Source organism: Plecotus auritus, assembly GCF_963455305.1.
Source record: "Plecotus auritus genome assembly, chromosome: 9".
In the NCBI taxonomy this organism is placed as follows: Eukaryota; Metazoa; Chordata; class Mammalia; order Chiroptera; family Vespertilionidae; genus Plecotus; species Plecotus auritus.
In genome coordinates this window covers 114,946,223-114,966,803 of record NC_137783.1, presented here as the reverse complement: position 1 = coordinate 114,966,803, position 20,581 = coordinate 114,946,223, and the positions used below count along the sequence as shown (strand labels likewise).

The 20,581-nt window shown below is 43.1% G+C and overlaps 1 protein-coding gene and 1 pseudogene across 2 annotated transcripts; one reads left to right on the top strand and one right to left on the bottom strand.

Annotated features, from left to right (window-relative positions):
* Window positions 1-7,429: 7,429 nt before the first annotated feature.
* On the bottom strand, window positions 7,430-10,440 carry LOC308233688 (proteasome subunit alpha type-1-like; annotated as a pseudogene). Its single transcript has 2 exons — window positions 10,390-10,440; window positions 7,430-8,263 (listed from the first exon to the last, which is right to left on the bottom strand). The product of its transcript is annotated as a proteasome subunit alpha type-1-like (transcript).
* A 4,726-nt stretch (window positions 10,441-15,166) lies between these two features.
* MRPL17 (mitochondrial ribosomal protein L17) lies at window positions 15,167-16,808 on the top strand. Its single transcript, XM_080688171.1, has 3 exons — window positions 15,167-15,419; window positions 15,731-15,799; window positions 16,160-16,808. The coding sequence occupies exons 1-3, from the start codon at window positions 15,246-15,248 to the stop codon at window positions 16,433-16,435; spliced, it is 519 nt and encodes a 172-aa protein (XP_080544297.1). The 5' UTR covers window positions 15,167-15,245; the 3' UTR covers window positions 16,436-16,808.
* Window positions 16,809-20,581: the final 3,773 nt, after the last annotated feature.

Here is a 20,581-nt window from a genome sequence, read left to right as displayed (position 1 = left end):
CAGAGTACGTTAAGCAAAAGATCCCAAGTGCAGAGGGAAAGAAGGAGTCAGAAGGCCTTTAGATATGGGGCAAGAAGGGTGATGGATTTTAAGACAAAATCAAACCTCACGAATAAGATGTAAGATTCTTAAATGAAGATGAAAACTTGCACTGCAATGTATTTATTTTAACAAAAAACACCTTTATTTCCATCTTCAAAGAACTGTTCTTTTTTTCCATGATAAACATGATTAATTTACAAAGATGGCCTATTTATTGCCTATTCAAAGCATTCCCCTTTAAAGAGAAATTTAGTTTCATATAATCCAGACATGGAAAGGTGTGTTATTGTTGTGTGTTTTTTTCTAGAGAGAGGAAGGGAGAGGGATAGAGGAATAGAACATGGATGAGAGATAAACATCATCTATCAGCTGCCTCCTGCACATCCACTACTGGTGATTCAGCCCACAACCCTGGCATGTGCCCTGACCGATAATCCAACAGGCAACCTCTTGGCTCATGGGTCAATGCGTAATCACTGAGCCACCCTGGCTGGGCTTGAAATGTTTAAAAAAATAAATTTATACTTTGTTGTCATTATAAGACAAAACAGAAACTAGCATAAATTAAGGGAATCCATTCAGATTCAGATTCTTCTCCTCCAGGAACCAGCATTGTTATATTATTTCCATTCAGCACAATCTGGTCTAATTTAGTAATCCTTCTTCCTTCTGGTGCGATTTCATTAGAGGCAGCAGCTGCATTGGGTAAGAGGTAGCCTTAGCCACCATGGCAACACTGGAAGTGGTCTGCTTGCACTGAGAAGTTTTGAAGTAGATGTTTCTCTCTCTTTCCCAGAGGATAAAAATATGAGAAAGTCCAGGGAATGGGTGTGCTATGGATTAAATCTTTGTGTCCCCAGTGGGATCAGTGATCAGTACCCTTATAAGAAGAGACACCAGATCTCTCTCTCTTTCTCCCCCTCCTCCCCTCTCTCTCCCTCTCCCCCCACCCTACATAAACATGCATAAGCCAAGGAAAGAACATGCAAACACACAGCAAGAAGCTAGCCATCTGCAAGCCAAGAAGAAAGCCCGCACCAGGAACTGAATCAGCCAGCATCTTGAGCTTAGATGCTCTAAAATTATGAGAAATAAGAGCCTATTGTCTAAGACACCCAGTCTATGGTATTATGTTATAGTAGCCTGAGCTGACTACAACAAGGTGTGTTTAAAGATGACCCCCTTAAGCTTTGGCATGCTCTTCAATTGGACTATGTGGAAAGCCATAATGAACATACCATTTTTCCTATTGCCTCAAAATTGTAATTCTCCTTAATCATGTTAGCCCTTCACTAAGGTCTCAGAAAGCCATTCAGCCATTTAGAGTAGTGCTATGCTACATAATTGGACAAGGAGCGAAGAAAAGCTTTCATACTATCACTGACACTGTCATGATAATTACTAATCTGCTGTCTTTGCAGGAGTAGTAGTGCCTGTGAAACCTTGGGCATACAATTTAATCTCTCTCTACTCAAGTGCCCTATCTCTCAAATAGTTCGGGAAAATAAATTAATTGCTATATAGAAGCATTTAGTGCCACATACTGAGTAAGTATACTCTAAGTTATTATAATGTTACTAGTGGCCTAGTGCATGACATTCGTGCACGGGGGGTGAGGGGTCTCTTATCCCAGCCTGCACCCTTTCCAATTGGGGATCCCTTGGGGGACATCTGACTGCCGGTTTAGGCCGATCCCTGTGGGACATCCCTCTCGCAACCTGGGACGGCTGGCTTCTAATCGCTCACCTGCCTGCCTGCCTGCCTGCCTGATCGCCCTTAACTGCCTCTGCCTGCCTGCTGATCGTCCCTAACTGCCCACCCCTGCCGGCTTGATCTTGTCTTAACTGCTTCTGCCTGCCTGATCACTGGGGTCCTGGGTGCAAGTGAATCGGATTCCTGGCTGGCAGACGGCTGACAGCAAGTTAACTAATGGTCAATTCTGCATGGAATGGGGCTCCCTCCTCCCTCCTGTCAGGGTCTGGTTTGAAGGACTGCCATGTCCTCAATTGCACGAGACCCAGAGTTTCACTGTACCCTGGCCAGTCGGGGACCACAGCCCCCTCCTGCCACAGCACCTCGGTGTCCCAGGGCCCACAGCCCCCTCCCACCATGGCACAATGGCATCCCGAGGCCCACAGCCCCCTCAGCAGTCAGTGCTGGGTTGCTGCGGTGCCCGTGGTAGAGCAGTCAGTGATGGGTCACTGCAGCACCCACAGCAGCGGCAGTCAGTGCTGGGTCGCTGCAGCACCTGCGGGAGCCAGGGCGGTGGGACCGAGAGGTCAGCAGTTCAGCCCACTCACCAGTCCCCGCCCACCCGAGCCTGCTGAGCGTGCAGCCTGGCGTTCGGTCGTCCCTTCAGTCGTTTTTGATGTTACGGACCCTGGCTCTTTATATATATATATATATATATATATATATATATATATATATATATATATATATAATTAGTGGCCCGAGCACAAAGTTCGTGCATGGGGGGAGTCCCTTAGCCCAGCCTGCACCCACTCCAATTGGGGGCCCCTTGGGAGATATCCTACTGCCAGTTTGGGCCCAATCCCTGTGGGCCTAAACTGGCAGTTGGACATCCCTCTCGCAATCCTGGACAGCTGGCTCCTAATTGCTCACCTGCCTGCCTAACTGCCCCCCCTGCCAGCCTAAACACCCCTAACTGCCTCTGCCTGCCGGCCTGGTCACTCCCAACTGCAACCCCTTGCCAGTTTGGTTGCCCCCAACTGGCCCCACCCACTGGCCTGGTTGCCCCTCACTACCACCCCTGCAGCCTGGTCACCCCACACAGCCTGCTGTTTGGTAGTTTGGTCAGCCCTCACTGCCCACCCTGCTGGCCTGGTCACCCCCAACTACCCCACCCTCGCCAGCCTGGTCACCCCCAATTACCCCACCCCCGCCAGCCTGGTTGCCCCTCACTGCCTGCCCCTGCCGACCTGGTCGTCCCATGTAGCCTGCTGATTGGTCGTTTGGTTGTCCCTCACTAACCCCCTTGTAGACCTAGTCGCCCCAAGCAGCCTGTTTGTTCATCTGTCTGGTTGTTTCGGTTGTGATGGCCCCTGGCTTTTTATATATATGGATAGATAGATAGTGCCTTTCCCAACTTGCTTATTCCTTTGTTTTTTAGTAACATTTCATTATAACCACATTGATAGGCTGAGATACTCTCATCTGGGCTTCACTGGCAGAAATATTCAACAAGGACCTTTTGGCAAATCACAGTTAAGAACAAAATAAATGTGATTTTAACTTATAGCTCAAAATGCATCTCAAGATATTCAGGCCCTTGGCACTTCATCTGTAGTTACAACTATTTCAAACACTAATTAATCAATCAAAGACGTAGAGATGTCACTACCACATTCTTTTTTTAAAAAATATATATTTTTATTGATTTCAGAAAGGAAGGGGGAGGGATAGAGAGATGAAAACCCCAATGAGGAATAGAGAATCACTGATTAGCTGCCTCCTGCACACCCCCTATTGGGGATCAAGCCCAAAACCCTGGCATGTGCCCTTGACCAGAATCAAACCCGGTACCCTCCAATCCACAGGCCTACACTCTACCCACTGAGCCAAACCAGCTAGGGCACTATTATAATTCTTTAGCAATATGGAAGATAATATGTCTTAGGTTCCTCAGAAGCAGGTCTAAGTCATAGATTCACAAGGGATTTATTAGAAAAGTTATTCCAGTAAACATTAAAAAGGGGAAGCAAGAAGGGAAAAGTAATTTAAAGTGAGAGAATAAATTAGTAGATATAAGTCAAGTTTTGTAATTTAGGGCAAGTATAGAGCTTCCACCATTTACCTGCTGTATGACCTGGGATGGGTTACTCAATCTCTCCTTCATTTTTTTCTCTATAAAATGATGTTACCTCATAAAAATGTGGGCATTACTTGATTATATATATATGCCCAGGAGATAGATATAGATATAGATATATATATATATATAGATATATATATATATCTATATATATATCTATCTCCTGGGCATAAAGTATGTGTCCTAATATCTTAGAGAGTGCTAGGAGTAGTAGCAGCAGCAGCAGCAAGAACAGAAAAAGTCTTAATAGAAGAAATTCTAATAATTATTAACATTATCATTGCTACTATATGAAAGGTAGTTATGCCTGCACCACATTCTCAACTGTAAGCTCTTGAAGAAGAGGGTCTGAGTCTTGTTCATTTCCATATGCAACCATCTAAAATGGTATTTACCCCAGTCTAGGTGATGAGTAATGGTTATAGAATACAATTGACAGGACAGGTTTACTAGATATTGGAGGTGGGAAAGAAATAAATCAAAGCTGGTTCTGATATTTCAAATAGATAATGCAGCTGATGTTAACTAAATAGAATTTACCAATGGCCTCTACTAAATCCAATTTTTTCTTCTCAATCATCTTCCTTGCCTTACCAGCATCATTTTATCACTCTCTCCTCCTTGAAACACTTTCGTCACTTGGACCTGAGAATATTATACTCTTGTTTTACTTCCTATATCACTCTGCTTTACTGGTTCTTGCTCTCTGTTAGAACTCTTTCATAACGCAAGCATACTTCAAGGGCTCAATCTTCCATCTTCCTTCTATATCTAGATTCTCTCTCTTAATGTGTCATCAGTCCCCATGGCATTAAACACCACCTCCATACTGATGACTCCTAATACATATGTCTCACCCACACTTCTGTCCAACTATCAAACACATGCCTACTTAACACCTCCATTATTTGGAGGTCTTAAAAACATCAAGCTTGACATGCTCAAAACTGGATCCCAAACATACCATTACACAAAGCCTGCTCTACTGACAGCCTTCCTCATCTAAGGTAAAACTAAATCATTGTTTCAATTCATTGTGTGGCTCTTATGGAGTTATTGGTCTCCTCTTAAATCAGGGGAGGGGAATGTAGGACCTGTCTGACCTGCGGGCCTTACAAGGCCGGAGAATTTTGTATGGTCCGCCAATGATGTTACAAATATCAAATGGACCTTGGCAGAAAAAGGTTCCTCACCCCTATAAGACTTAAATGCTTACCACCAAAATCTCCATTATTTTCAATTACATACTTAGGCTTGAACTTCCCCACATTGTTTCAAATAAAGTCAGTTCCTTTAGGGTAGATATTCAGGGCTCTCTGTTATTGTGAACCTCCTTTTCTCCCAGAAAAAAAGTCTCTGAGCCAGTGCTATAGCCAAGGGGGAGAGCAGTGGCCTCTAGCCTTCTTGGCTTGCCTTTCGGAGCATGGAACCTCTGCCCTACAAGGGAGCCAAGGCAAGGACAATTGAGGTCCCAGTGTTTTCATCCTGCCATTGCTGTGCTAGGATTTCCACCCCAAGAAGTAGGAATGGGAGGAAAGAATGAGCCCCAACCTCTCTGCAACACTCTCCTGCAACTTAGCCTGTGCATCGCAGAGCTGGTAGGGATGAGTGATTTTGGCTGCCTGACCCTCCCAGAAAGACACCTTATCCCTTGTCCGGGGGCTGAGGGGAAAGGAAGCTAGAACATAAGACTGGATATGCACGAATTCATTGATTTGGGGACACATTCTTGGATTATAAAATTTAATGTATCGTCTAGGACCTCAGAGCATTGGAAAAGTTCCCTGTCTAAAGAAACTCACTAAAAGTAGGGAGGCTCTTAGAAACTTAGATCAAAAGCCTACACTGGGAACAACAGAAATAGTTGAGTTTGTGGAATAAAAAAATATAAAAAAAGATAACAGTGTGATGGGCATGCTGGAATGGTTAAATGAGGTAAAGTCAGAAGATGCACAGGACCGTTACCTTTCATGGGAAAGCCCAAAGGAAACAATATTCACCAAGGCATTAGGAATGTTCAGTGGCAGCTCTCACTCATTAACACCTATGGTGATGATGGAGCTCAGAAGTAATTAAAATAATGTGCAAGCACTTAACTACTAGAAACCAGGAGGATGCAATTACCCTAACAAGAGAAACAGATAGACAAACAAAAGTTCACTGCCTATAGGGGTTGTGAAGATGGTCAGTAGTTCATGGCCTTGGTAAAGATTCCTATCATCTAAATGGATTTGAACAATGGGATCTAAGAGAATAAACGGCATCATGCTCTGGCCAGTTTGGTTCAGTTGGTTGAACATTGCCCCATGCACTGAAAAGTCACCAATTTCATTTCAGGTCAGGGCACATACTCAGGTTTCAGGTTTGATCGCAGGTCAAAGTGGGTGCAGGAGGCAACCAATCAATGTTTCTCTCTCCCTATCCCTTCATCTCTCTCTAAAATCAATAAAAACATCTTTTTAAAAAAGAAAGTGCAAAAACTAAATAAGGGTTGCATAAGATTCCTCCACTTATTGGAAAAGAGATGCATTTTTTTTTTTGAGAGGTGAGAGAACATAGGCCTTCTAGAGGTGACCAGCAGGTAAGAAAGTAAGCAGTGGCCCACACTCAGTTGAGAGCAGTGAAGAGGAGCATGAGACATGGCTGCCAGATGGGTAACTCAGTAGTAAGAGATAATTAGAAAAAGAAAACTGGATGGTAAAAAAGATAGGTAAAACTGATGAGCAGAACAAAAATAAACTTGTTTCTGCATGGCCTTCAGGGTGAGAGTAAGAAGGGTGGGGTCAAAAAGAATGCCTAGGCCCTGCAAATGATGCCCTTCTTGCCTCAGCACGTAGTTATTCTGGTCTCTAGAGTCACAATGAAACTGGAAATCATACTGTAGGGTTTACAAATACAGAATGCGAGCCTCACAACTAATAAATACTGGTCTTCGTAATATCACCACAGACACTGTCAACCACAAATTTCCCTTGCTCTTCCCCTGCCTCCCATTCGAACTACAGCTATCCATCTTATGGCCTTCCATCTTATTTCTGAGGCCCTACTTCAATCATCTGAAATTCCTCTGGAGCTACATGGAACTTGCAGGCCCTTCTCTAACCACCAGATGGTAGTAAAGAACCATATGAGGTTAATTCTGATAGATGTTTTCATTCACTGTTGACACTTGAAGCCAGATCATTCTTTTTTGTGGGAGACTGTCCAATGCATAATAAGAAAAGGCCATCCATATAATTTCCCAGCAGATGAAACAATTTTATTTCACCGTTGTCTTTAAAACCACAAAGACACTATGTTCTTCATATGAAAACATAAGTACATATAACTATATTTTCTAGAAAATTGTTATATAGACTCTCTCAGAAAAAAATGATACCATTAATATGGTTTCAGTGAAGGTGTTTGGAAAGAATTCACATCTGGTCTGATTTCTAAAACGTATCATTTCACCACTGCATCTTTTGGTTCAAAGTAAAGATTATTATCATCAGTACATGTTCCTGTGTTCTTACACATTGATAATACACATACAGAATGGAGGATTATCACTTAATGCTCTATTGGTTCATCAGCCTTTTCTGCAGGTTCATCAGCAGGTTGAGCAGGCTGTGCCTTTCTCTGTGGCCTTTCTTCAAGGCCTTCCAGGAATGGAGACACATTATCATCATCATTATAAATCATAAACTCCAAGTCTTTACCAACAATTCCAATGGAAACATTCTTCATAGTTAGGTCCTGTTCTGTAGGAAGTGTCTCTCTTAAAGCACGCAGACCATGCTTAACCAGTTCATTCAAATTGCATTCCATAAACTCAGACATATGTCTGTCCAAATAAGTATGAGCTGGTTGAAAATGAGCTCCAATGGACACAAATCTGCTGTCAAAATAGTTAGCAGATAGACAGATGTGGAATACAAGAGGGCCCATATCATCATAACCAGGAATAAGCAGCCCAACAGCATACGGTCTTTAGCCATATCTTTGTGTTGGTATCTGGGTCTTGCTTCCAATTATAGATACAAGAGGAGACACAGGAAGAGGTCTGTCAAATACAAATCTGGAATCCAAACACTCCTGGTGCATAAAATTACATAACAGTCTAGCACTAGCAGTAAGTCTCACAATTGAGATACCTATATGTCAACATGGAGAATTTTTTTCTGGTGAGCTGCAAGTTCTGAGTGTGCTTTCTTCAGTGTAACCAACACTGCATGGGGTTTCTTATTTCAGACCAACTGTGGCTAAACCTTGATTGACAGCTTCCAATGCATATTCAATTTGATGAATCCTGCCCTGAGGGCTCCAAACATTGACATCATTGTCACACTGGTTGCAAAACGTGGTTCCAACATGGGGCGTGGCTGTCCCCTTCTGCAGACCTGCCTATCAATGAGCGCTGCCAAAACTAAGGCCTGGCCATCTACAGGAATGTCTGTGCAATCAGATGTTGATGGAATTTTTAAAAATCTTTGTTGTTGTTTTATTTTTTATTGAATTTATTGGGGTACAGGTTTCAAGTGTACAACTCAGTAAAATATCATCTGCACACTGCATGGTGTGCCCATTGCTCTTAATAACATTTATTCATTAAAAAAATTTTAATGTGGAAAAACATACAAAAAGAAATTAAAAACACACAAAATCCCACTCCTCAGATAAACTTCTGTGAGTAGTTTAATGACAATCCTAGGCATATGGACACATAGTTAAATATGTATAATTATGCATATGTAATAATCTACTATCCTATAATCTCCTTTCCACTCAAAATTTCCTAAGGACATCTTTTGATATCAACAATATTGGTCTATTGAATAATTGTAATGCCTGAATAATGTACACTTATTTGTACCTAAACAGATCTCCGCCAGGTGGCAACCAGGTTCCTAAATGTCCACTATTATAAACTGCATTGCAATTAACATCTTTGGACATATATCTTTGCACAGGCTGAGATTGACACCGTTTCACACTCAACATTTCTGTGTATCTAGAATTTTGCCAGGACCCAGAGCTTTATGAAGTGAATTAGAGATAGATCCTGTTCCCAAGATGTACACAGGCTGGTAGGAAAAATGAACACAGGACCAAAATAAAAGTATGGTGAGTGGCATAGAAATACAAAGTAGACTGTTAGCCAAAGATAAAGAGAATATAACTGATTGGGGGTCAGGATGGCTTCACAGACATAGGCCTTGGAAGTATAAAAGTTAGTCCCTGCTCCCTTTTTTTTTTAATGGTCATTTTATAACGACCATTTATTTAAGTGCCTATTTCTCCTGCACTCTGTGTGTAGGTGAAGGCCAGCCTTTCCTTCTTCATATGCCCTGTATTTATCATAGGGCCTCATATGAACTGAATTGTTACAGAATTTACCAGGTGACCGGAAAAAAAGACAGGGAGTTCTCAGTGATTCAGGAAGAACCCTTCATTTTCAGATGTACTAGTACAGTGACTCGGGAGAGTCTGTTTCTCCAAAGCCTGAGTAATGAATATGGACGAAGCTTTCCCTTTATACCTTTGGTTTCTTTGTCCCCCAAATATGGCAGGCTTCCGGACCTTTTGCGGGCTTTGCGAAAAAGCCCTGTGTGTTGGGATGGGGGATGTGAGATTACACCCAAAGGCCTGGCCTGGTGCCAGTGCTAACCCCTTCCGGGGGGTTGTGTATGGTTCATGGTTTATAGCCTTTGTAAAATGGGAGTATTCTGGGACACAGGTTCTACAAGGCAGGACAGGCATCACTGGAGTTAATTGTGCATTAGAAGGCAGGTTAGATTCAGAATGCTAGCCCTCCCACCCCCCCCAAAAAAAATGTCTTATATCCCCCTTCAGAATCTTCAGTAAAGGGTTGCTGAATGGGGGTATTTATTATACACCTCTTTGTCAGGGGAGCATTCTCCTGAAAGGAGAGAAAGGAGAATCATATAGAAACAAATAGGCTATGGATACAAATTTAAATTCCCTCTCAACTTTCTACACTCAAAGACAGACAAGGAAACAGGGATGGGAAAGAGAGAGAGGAAGAGAAAAAAGGTAAGTTAGTATATACTTTCTGGTCCTCTCTTTCCTCTCCTGAAAAGCTCACCCAAGATGAAATCTGAATGACCTTGCAGAAGGGCACAGTAAAAATCAGGTAATATAGAGAAATGTTTTACTCTCCTTATTTTAGTCTAGAATGTAATATTCCCTCCCCCCACTTCCATTCATGGTCACCAGGAGAAAAAAATTAGTCTCAATTCAGTTTAAACTTTATTCAATCTGACAATTTAAACATCCTTTTAGAAAGTGTGTAGTCTCTATTGGAAAAAATAATGCTTAATCACTCAGAGAGCCTCCCCTTGAGAAAGGCTTTTCCTGTTGTGGTGGCTGCCACCTGCTGGTCTCCTGAGCATTCTCCTTCATACACCTAATTGCTAAACATTCTGCAGGACATCACTGCTGAATTAACTAGTTAACTTGAGATCTAGACTTTTGGCAGGGACAATGTTTCTGAGCTGCTGATGCTATACCAAGGATTTTGCTGGCTGCAGAACCCCTGAGTTTACTGCCACCTCCACCATTCTGAAAGTTGGCCCAGCAGTCCACACTACTTGAAGCCTGAGTCAACTCACTCTGCTATGGTAGGCCTATGGAAACCCAAGGGGTTTCTTTTATTGTTGTTGTTAATCCTCACACCAGGTTATTTTTCCCACTGATTTGTTTACAGAATGGAAGGGAGTCAGGAGAGAGAGAGAGAGAGAGAGAGAGAGAGAGAGAGAGAGAGAGAGAGAGAGAGAGATGTGAGAGAGCCACATCGATTGGTTGCCTTCTGCATTCACCCTTGACTGAAAATCTAACTCACAACCCTTTAGTGCAGGAGTTGATGCTCTAAACAACTTGCAACACCAGCCAGGGCCCAATGTGTTTCAATTGTGCACCCACCAACACTCAGGGCATCTTTAAACCCCAGAGCCTCCCTCAACCTGACCTAGATGTGCTACATTTCTGTGACTGAGTCCCCCAACTTGAAACATAGCCAAATCCATTTTGAATATCAAAGACTAACATTACCTCAACCTTATTTTTTTAATATGTTTTTACTGATTTCACAGAAAGGAAGGGAAAGGGAGAGAGAGATAGAAACATCAATGATGAGAGAGAATCATTGATCGGCTGCCTCCTGCACACCCCCAACTGAGGATCGAGCCCATAACCTGGGCATGTGCCCTGACTGGGAATCTAACCGTGACTTCCTAGTTCTTGGGTCAAAGCTCAACCAATGAGCCACATCAGCCGGGCCAGCCTTATTTCTTTAGACATTTCCTTTATTTTTAAAAAATCTTTATTATTGAAAGTATTACATAGTTCCTCCTTTTTTCCTCTTCCAGCCTGCTCCCTGCCTCAGGCTCTCACCACCCCATTGTCCGTGTCCACAGGTTATGCTTATATGCACTCAAGTTCATTGGTTGATCTCTTCCCACCCACTCTCCCCTGTCATACCTCTGAGGTTCAACAGTATACATTTCCTTTATAAAGAATTTTAGTCTTCTGTTGACAAATAAATGCATCTCATGGACTAAGGAAAAGCCCTAACCATGTCATCTTCATCCACATCTTCAGACTCAACTTTGGTGCAGTCTGATGACTACAAAGACTGTGCTCTTTCCACTTAACTCCAGTCCTTTAGCCTGAAAGTTAGCAGGTTTGAATACTAGAGAGAGAGTAACTGGAAGAAAATTTCCTGGTCACAAGTATATCATACTGGTCTGGAATCCTCACAGAAACATCCTTATTTATTTCTAAAATCCCTTCATCATAATTAAGAATCAGACATTTTGTAAGCTTGACCATTCATTTAATACACATTCAAAGAGCACCTATTATGTGCAATATACCCTGACAGGTACAATGTGAAACCCACTGTTAGAGTCCTATTGCTGCTGGGATAATTTATCACAGACTTGGTGGTTTAAAACAACAGATTATGACCTTACATTTCTGGAAGTGTAAAGTCCAATACTAGGTCTTACGGGGCGAAACACAAATTATTCTCAGGGCTATATTCCTTCTGGAGGCTCTAGGAGAAAGGAAATTTGTTTCTTTGCCTTTTCCTCCCAAAGGGGAGAATAAACAATTGTTGTAAGTAAAAGTGAAATCATCAAGGGACACACAAACAAAAAATAAATCAAACTTATCTTGTTACTAACCTATAGTGAAATGTTTAAAAAACAAAACAAAACAGAACACAGCACTAGGTTAGAGGTGAAGGAGAGGAAGAAGAGATGGGATACTTGAGTCGGTCCTTCTCTGACCTTGAAAGACCTTATAATCTCAGTAGCAGGCAGCTCACCTCACTAATAATACTAGGAAATGAAAATGGCGGGGGGGGGGGGGGGGGGGCGGAGAACACCACATGAAGAATGCAAGCCAAGATGGAAATAGCTAGTCATCATTTCTAGAGGGAAACATCACCATAATGGGTTATGCTGACATCTATCCAAACTCCATGTCCCTCAAGATCTCTGGACCACCTCAACTTTATTTGCATATAGATCAGTAACTTCTTTTACTAAATTCAACTGCTTACAAGGTTTCTTGTCTCCATTTGGGATATGTTTGATTTATTGTTATCTTCAATGTCCTAGTGATGATTCTAATTGTGGGAAATTCATTTTCACTGAATGTAATATGATCACAATTCCATCTGATACCAGAGACAGCTTTCTCTCTGTCTAGTCCTTCCCAGAACATTCTGTCCATAAAGGTTTCAAGACCTTGACCAGAGAGTAAAAAAAATATATATCAAGAATGATTCTTATCTCCTTGCACGATAATACTAACAGTGTTAGAGATACAATAACCTTTACACAAAAATCTTCTGTTGGTCTAAGTTCTAAACAATTACTATGGTTAGTGTTGAGTAACCTACAAATGTAGGCTCAAATGATCACTTTTTAAAACTAATCCACTAAAAATACTTCATTCTACATGGAAATTAATTTGCAGGATTATCATTTACACAGTTAAATTGAGCCACAGACATAACTTTCACAGTAAACTCATAAAAATTTATGATCTTTCAAACTCACTTCAGGTGCATTTTCTGGCTACAACCCCTATGAAAGAATATAGCCTGGCTATTATAGTAGTAAATTTAAAATAAACAATCTTAGCTGTATGAGACTTTTCTGATATCTTTTTTCACTAAGGTGAAGTTTCAGATGAGGTCAATCTGATTCAAAAATATTGGCAATCAGCTAAAATAAACCTTGAACAACATAAAGTAAAAAAAAAAAAAGGTTTAAAATTGTTCCTTGAACACACAAAAAAAAAATTCTGGAGAAATATATTAACTATGCTAAATGTAAAAAAATTGACATAGAAAAAAAGAATCAAATTTTGAAGACTATCAGAAGAGACAAGAGATGATGGTCTTATATTACCAAAGATGAATAAATAAATAAGGATAATCTATAATCCTGTACATTTTCACCAAGAGGACATTCCTTATGAAGCAATAGATCAAATAATGTCAGTGGCAGTGTTTATTTTCTGCAACTTTTGCAAAAGAGCTTCAGAAATGTTTACCAATAGATATTTATGGTGAGTATTCAATTGTGTAGAAAGCTATAGGATTTCATCCGAAAGAAACAAGACGGTATTATAGTTTCTGGAATTTATTGTGAAGTGTGATTTGTATAAATTTCTCCCAAAATGTCCATGTTTCCTAATCATTTGTTACCTGTTGCTTCAAACTAAATAAACCTTTCAGAATTGAAATTAACAAGAAGTGTTCTCTGGTCATCTATGAGCAAAGACAAGTGACACATTCTAAGTATGCTGTCTAGTGAACATGAATATGTGGAGACAAGTATATCACTTTCCTAGTGCTTCTGTAACAAAGTGCCACAACTGGGCACCTTAAGACAAATGAAATGGATTGGCTCCAATGTGTCAGCTGGGTCATACATTCTTTGAGGGATCTAGAGAAGAATCTGTTCCATGCCTTTGTCTTAGGTTCCAGTGTTTGCCAGAAATCCTTTAGGATCTTTGGCTTGCAACTGCCTAATGCAGATCTCTGCCTTCTTGGTCACATGGGTTCTCCCAGTGTGTGTCTGTCTTCATGAGGTTATCTTTACTCAGTGTGTCCCTCTCCGTCTCTTCACCTCAGTTCTTTTTATAAGGACACCAGTCACTTGGATTAGATGCCCACCCTACTCCAATATGACCTCATCTTAACTAATTGCATCTGCAATGACCCTCCTTCCAAGTGAAGCCATATTCTTAGGGACTGGAGGGGAGGTGGAGGAGGTTAGGGGACGTAAGGACTTAACATATCCTTTGCCCTATGTGGGGGGAACCACAATTCAATTCATAACAAAGAACAATTTTTTCATATTCGTTGTAAACTTGTAGTCATTAAGGCTCCAAAGCAGAAACTATAATGTTATTGTATGTTACTTTAACACGTAAAGGTGTATTTTTCCCCCTTTAAAAAAAATGCACTGATGTAATTTATAAGTATAAATCCATTATTTTTCCTTTGAGTGCTTTCGGATAATTATATGTACCGAAAAGCAAAGTTTTCACTGTGTTTCTTAACTGAACATCATTGCTACTCCTTTCATTTCACCATGACTGCTGAAAATAATTGTGTCAAAAATGACGCCCTCCCGCCCTGGCCAGTTTGGCTCAATGGATAGAGCATCAGCCCACAGACTTAAGGGTCCTGGGTTCCATCCCGGTCTAGAGCATGTACCCTGCTTGCAGGTCCCCCACCTCACCCTCCCACTCCCACCCCTTCCCCCTGGTTGGGGTGTGTACAGGAGGTAACCAATGGATGTGTCTCTCTCACATAGATGTTTCTGTCTCTCCCTCTCCCTTCCACTCTCTAAAAATCAATGGAAAAATATCCTAGGGTGAGGATTAACAAAACAAACAAAAAATGATGCCCTCCCTGTGTCAGACACGCCTGCTCGCACAGTCCAGGGCGGGGCTGGGCCGCCAGTACAGGGTGCCTCAGATACTCACTTTCCCAGCAGGCTCCGCGGTGGAGCTTCCGTCGCTCTAAGAGCCTCAAAAAGCCTCCGGCAGCGCAAAAGAACCCGACAGCCAGCTCCTCCCTCACTAGGGGGCGCCTGGTTCACCCACCGACAGGGAGCGCACGCGGTGCCTGATTCCCGCCCTGCTCGGCAGCCCTGGAAGAGGTCAACACCCCTTCTCGCCCTCCCCGAGGTTGCCAACCCGGCAGGCTCTGGTGCGCATGCGCAAACACGTCCACCACGCACTTAGCTACGGCGCATGCGTCCTCTCAAACCCGCCCCTCCACGCAGTTTTCCAAGTGTTTCCAGTTCCGGCTCCTGGGGTTTGGGGAGTTGCGGCTAACATGCGGTTGTCGGTCGCCGCCGCCATCTCCCATGGCCGCGTTTATCGCCGCCTGGGCCTTGGTCCCGAGTCCCGCATCCACCTGTTGCGGAATTTGCTTACGGGACTAGTGCGACACGAACGCATCGAGGCGTCCTGGGCGCGCGTGGACGAGATGAGGGGTTACGCTGAGAAGGTCAGAGGCAGGACGCTCTGGTCCACAGCGCGGATCTGGCCTGAGGGGGCGGGGTCGTGCTGGCCTTGGGGAAGGAGTGGGACCTCCATGGTAAGCCCTGCCCCCGAAGTCTGAATCCTTCAGTAACATTAGCGGAGCCCACTCCTCTGGCCCCTCAAATGGAAGACGGTTAGGGCTGTGGGGTTAGGAGTGCCCTGATTTAGAGAGAAGCTTGGCTAGTGGAATGAATGGGCTGCAGTCCAACATTAGAGAAGTAAGATTGTCGCCTCGTTTCTTGCTCGGGTGGGATCAGTGATGTTATGCCCTCACAGCTCATCGATTATGGAAAGCTGGGAGACACCAACGAAAGAGCCATGCGCATGGCTGACTTCTGGCTCACAGTAAGTGCATCCATTCTTTCACCTACATCGCATTCTTTTGTTTCCTGAGTTGGGAGGGGGTTGTTAGAGAAAGGGGGGGCTGGGCAGAATTAAGCAAAAACACTCCCTTAGGGACAAATGCTGTCAACTAAATTGGAAACTCGTGACTTAAGTAGATACAATTCGGTGAGAATCTTAATCTGCTCATCTGCCTGTAACTAACCCCTCTGTGTAACTTTGACTCAACCACATTGGGGTGAGCGTTTAGTGGGTTGGAATCTGGGTGTGTGCGTTTGGAGATCCTACCTTTGGGAGTGCTGAAAGCTAAATGCTCTGTAATGGTGCCTGACTGCTCTCTTATGGGTAACTCTCCCCCTCTAGGAGAAGGACTTGATCCCAAAGCTGTTTCAAGTGCTGGCCCCTCGGTACCAAGGTCAGAATGGGGGCTACACGAGAATGCTGCAGATCCCAAATCGGAATAAGCAGGATCGGGCTAAGATGGCAGTGATCGAGTATAAAGGGAACTGCCTCCCACCCCTGCCCGTGCCTCGCAGAGATAGCAACCTTACACTTCTAAACCAGCTGCTTCGTGGGCTGCGGCAGGACCGGGAAGCAAGCATCCACAGCTCCCACACACCTCAAACACCAGGGATTTAACTGGAGCCAAAGCGTGTGTAGCCTGATCAGTGCCCATGATCATAGGCCTTTGGATCTCTTCATCTCTAAGAACTGGAGCGAGAGTTGTGAAGTGGACAGTCTTAATGGAGCCCAGACCTGTTGGGTAGCCATATAACCTTCTCTTTGCACAATAGGTAAAATTCTTTGTATGAATATATGTAAACTGATTTTTTTTCTCTCACCTTGGGATTTCTGAGAATGAGAACTATCCAAATGCTCTGTCTTCATGGGATAGTAAATTCACAGCATATGTTTCTGGCTCTTAAATCCATGTTTTATTGGGTTACAACAGTTTTGTTCTTAATGCTGGTTTATATGGGGCATCTATAATAATAAAAGTGTAATATGCTAATTAGACTGGACGTCCTTACAGACGAAGCTGGGGCTACGAGGGAAGCCTGGGTCCCAGGTGCCAGAGGGGAGCGGGTGCCAGCAGCCAGGGGAAGGAAGGCCTACTCTTGAATGAATTTCGTGCATTGGGCCTCTGGTGTACCTATAATTCCAAACTGGCCCCAAAAGGGATTGAGTTATGACATCTAGCATAAAGACTGAGCCCCTGGGACTTCTTAGAGAAAAATTACTTCCTAACAAGGGTTGGAGAGTGCGCATCTAGAAGTGAACCTTCCATAAGAATCTGGTACCCTAAGAACCTTCAAGGAGCACTATAACCATCCTCTGTTTCTAGGCAGGATCACATAATACCCTCATGTGCTCCTCTCAAGCCTTGAATGGGCCTCAAAGGAGAGGACCTCAGGACTCTGATGTACTACTATCCTGGCCAAGGGAGTGCAAGCATTGAGAGAGGATACTGGACTCGAGCATAAACTCTCCTCCTGGAGTGGAAGGGAGGGCAGGAGGGGAGAGTGAAGTGAAGGACAGGGTTGAAATGGGAGGAGGATCAGGAAGTTAAACCTGCTGGGAATTTCCTGGAAATTTTTTATTGTCAAATCTGGGCCTCTCTTGGAACTGAGAAAGGGGAAATCCGGCTTCACAATGGTCTGGGCATATGAGAAGTAGGAAGCTCCTTTATATATACTAGTACTAATTAGTGTGAAACCAAACATGGCCCGGCCAGGCTGCCCATCTCTCAAAGCTCAGAGGCTTGACTAGGGTGATAGTCATGGGAAGACTCAATTTTGTCATCCCATGCTAAATGCATCAGAACAGGGCCTGACAATTTCCATATCCCCAATATGGTGGAAAGAAGAGATTTTTATCTTGGGCTGGACTTTCAGAGTGTATTGGGCCCACCAAACCCACCCATTGTCTCAGATGATAAGGGTGAAGGTGAAGAGGTCACTGGTCTAGCAAATAGATAGTAGCTTCAGTGACTGCTATTCTTGTGCTGTTTCACTGCAGCTTCCCTAGTCACATCTACTCCTAGCAGGGTTCTCCACGCCTCCCTCTGCTCCAATCTGCCTTTCACATTATTACCAGAAAGCTCTTTCTGACATTATATTTTGAGTGACATACTAGACACTCAAAGCATTTATTAAATAAACCTACAACTCTGAGTGCTTCTGCCCAAAAATTCGTCCCCTTCCTGTCTTCTTGGCATGAACATTCACCTCAGATAAGTTGGAGTCATCCCTGATTCCTAGAGAAAGCACTTACTATTAAAACCACATCTTTACATCTTATTGGTAATAGGTAGATTGTGGCTGACTCTCATAGTTTTTCCTCTTAGCCCCAGAAATATATGCCCCTTTGGAATTTTCAGCAGTGCCATAAATGCTTATTAAACATCTGCTAGTACCCATCATCAATTTAGGAAATAGGGATACAGTCTTTATCAAGTGTTTGCCATGTGTTGGGCCCTGGGATCGATACTAGGGATGCAGAGATGAGAAGAAACAACCTCCCCCTTCAAGAAGCTCACAATCTAATGGACCACCACAGTGGCCTCAAGGGACACTTACATATTTTGGCCAAATAAGAGTGCATGAATTCTAGAACATTTACTGAAGGCTCAGGGACAATATAAGGGAAATAACACTGTTTTCCTAATCTGGTCTGAAAATGATAACTTTTCATTCCAGTTGTTGGACTATGCCATCTAGACACCTCTTTAAAAAATTTCAGACCCCCAAGAGAGTGGACCCGATGTATTGCAAATGTCTCTACTTTTCAGAGGTTCTCAGGCTCCAGTTTTTTACTGCAAGGTCATCAGCTATGCCCACTCCCTTCAAAAAATAATGGACTCTAGCCCAGCTGGCATGTCTCAGTAGTTGAGCATCAACCTATGAACCTGGAATTCATAGTTTGATTCCCAGTCAGGACACATGCCCAGTAGAGGGCATGCAGGAGGCAGCCAATCAATGATTCTCATCATTGATGTTTCTATCTCTCCCTCTCCCTTACTCTCTGAAATCAATAAAAATATATTTTAAAAAATCATAATAATGAACTCTAGCCTCAACAGATCAGTGACACGGTATCACCCCAATATCCAGAGGAGACGGCTATAAAAGCTAGGGACTGCTTCCTTGCACTCATCTATAGTCAAATTAACTAGTCATGTTGAGTTCATTTCCATAATGTTTCTGAAATCTGCAGTCACTCTCCCTAGTCTGAAATTTAAGACATCTTTCCTGGATTACTACAACAGTCTCCTGACTTGCTTCCCTCCACACTGCAGCCAGAGTGATAAGATTCTAATATCTTAATTCTCTGCTTGATAGTATTCAGTGGCTCCTCCATTCATATAGGAAAAGAATCCAGATTCCTTACCATGACTCCCCTCAGTGATTAGGCATCCATTCACTATTTCAGCTACTTCCTACTGCCGCTAATCTTATGTTCCAAAAGCATGGAAGTCCTTATTTTGACTTTTTTTTGCACAGCTCCCCTTACTACCTTTAGTTGATGTAGTCTCTACCAACCAGAAAGCCCTCTGCCCCCTTTTACATACCTAACTGTACACAACTTGGCATCTCCTGGGTGGCTCCTCTGACCATGGACACACACAAGTTCATTACTTAGTGAACCAAGGTGCATTACTATCCTATATAATAAAAGCCTAATATGCTAAGTATCTGGTCATCCATTCAACCAATCAAAGTGTAATATGCTAATGATATGCTAAGCCCACTCAACTGTTCACTATGATGTGCACTGGATGGGGGGGAGGACCGGACAGTTGACTGGTCAACCAGTTGCTATGATGTGCACTGACCACCAGGGGGCAGACACTCTGGAAGGTTAGCTTGCTGCTGGGGTCCAGCCGATCAGGACTGGGACTGAGGAAGATGGACCCGACATGCCCTGGAGCCCTCCCCACAGTTCCTTCCTGGCTGGCCAACCTCCCGCATCCTTCCCCAGCCCAGGTCGTGCACTGGTGAGGTCCCTCGGCCAGACCTACTCCCTCTTGCAATTCGAGACCACCTCTGGATGTTGGAGAGCCCGTTTCGGCCCCATCCCGCAGGCCAGGCTGAGGGACCCCACTGGTGCACTAATTCATGCACCAGGCCTCTAGTGTTTCTATAATCCACTGAATTTACCTAACTGTATTACACTTCCCTGGGTTGATTCCCAAACATCCATCCCAGAACACTCTAAAGCAGTCATAGTATTTCCATCCCTTGCTATTGATGGTTCAGTGATGCATCTTTATTTCTGCTGAACCTTTAGTGTTTCCTAAGGTTTTTTTTCTTTACTGTGATCCACAGATCAAAGAGCATTTTACCTCAACACAGTGGTCACATATATATACTGTATAATTGAAGCAAAGGCATCACAAAATATTTGCCTTTACAAATAGCATAGTAATTAACTACTGGATAGTAATATTTCTACTCTTTCCTAGTTCAGTTCTTAAAAATATTGGTCCCAGTTCACTAAATTGATTTTTACATCTCACTAATGAATTACAGCCTTTCCTGAAAAATACTGATCTCAACCAGCACTAATTATAGTGACTCATTGTTGCCTTTGCGGATAAAATCAAGACTGTTAGGACACAAAGGTCTGATAGTCAGAAAATATCAAGTAGTTTCCTATGAAGAGTGGAAGCAGATAATGGTAGGAGATGAGGCTGAGACCCAACCATAGAAGACCTTGTTCAAACCTCTACTCAGAAGTCGCCTTTTTGAGGCTTCCAACTTCCACTTCACCCTCCAAATGTGG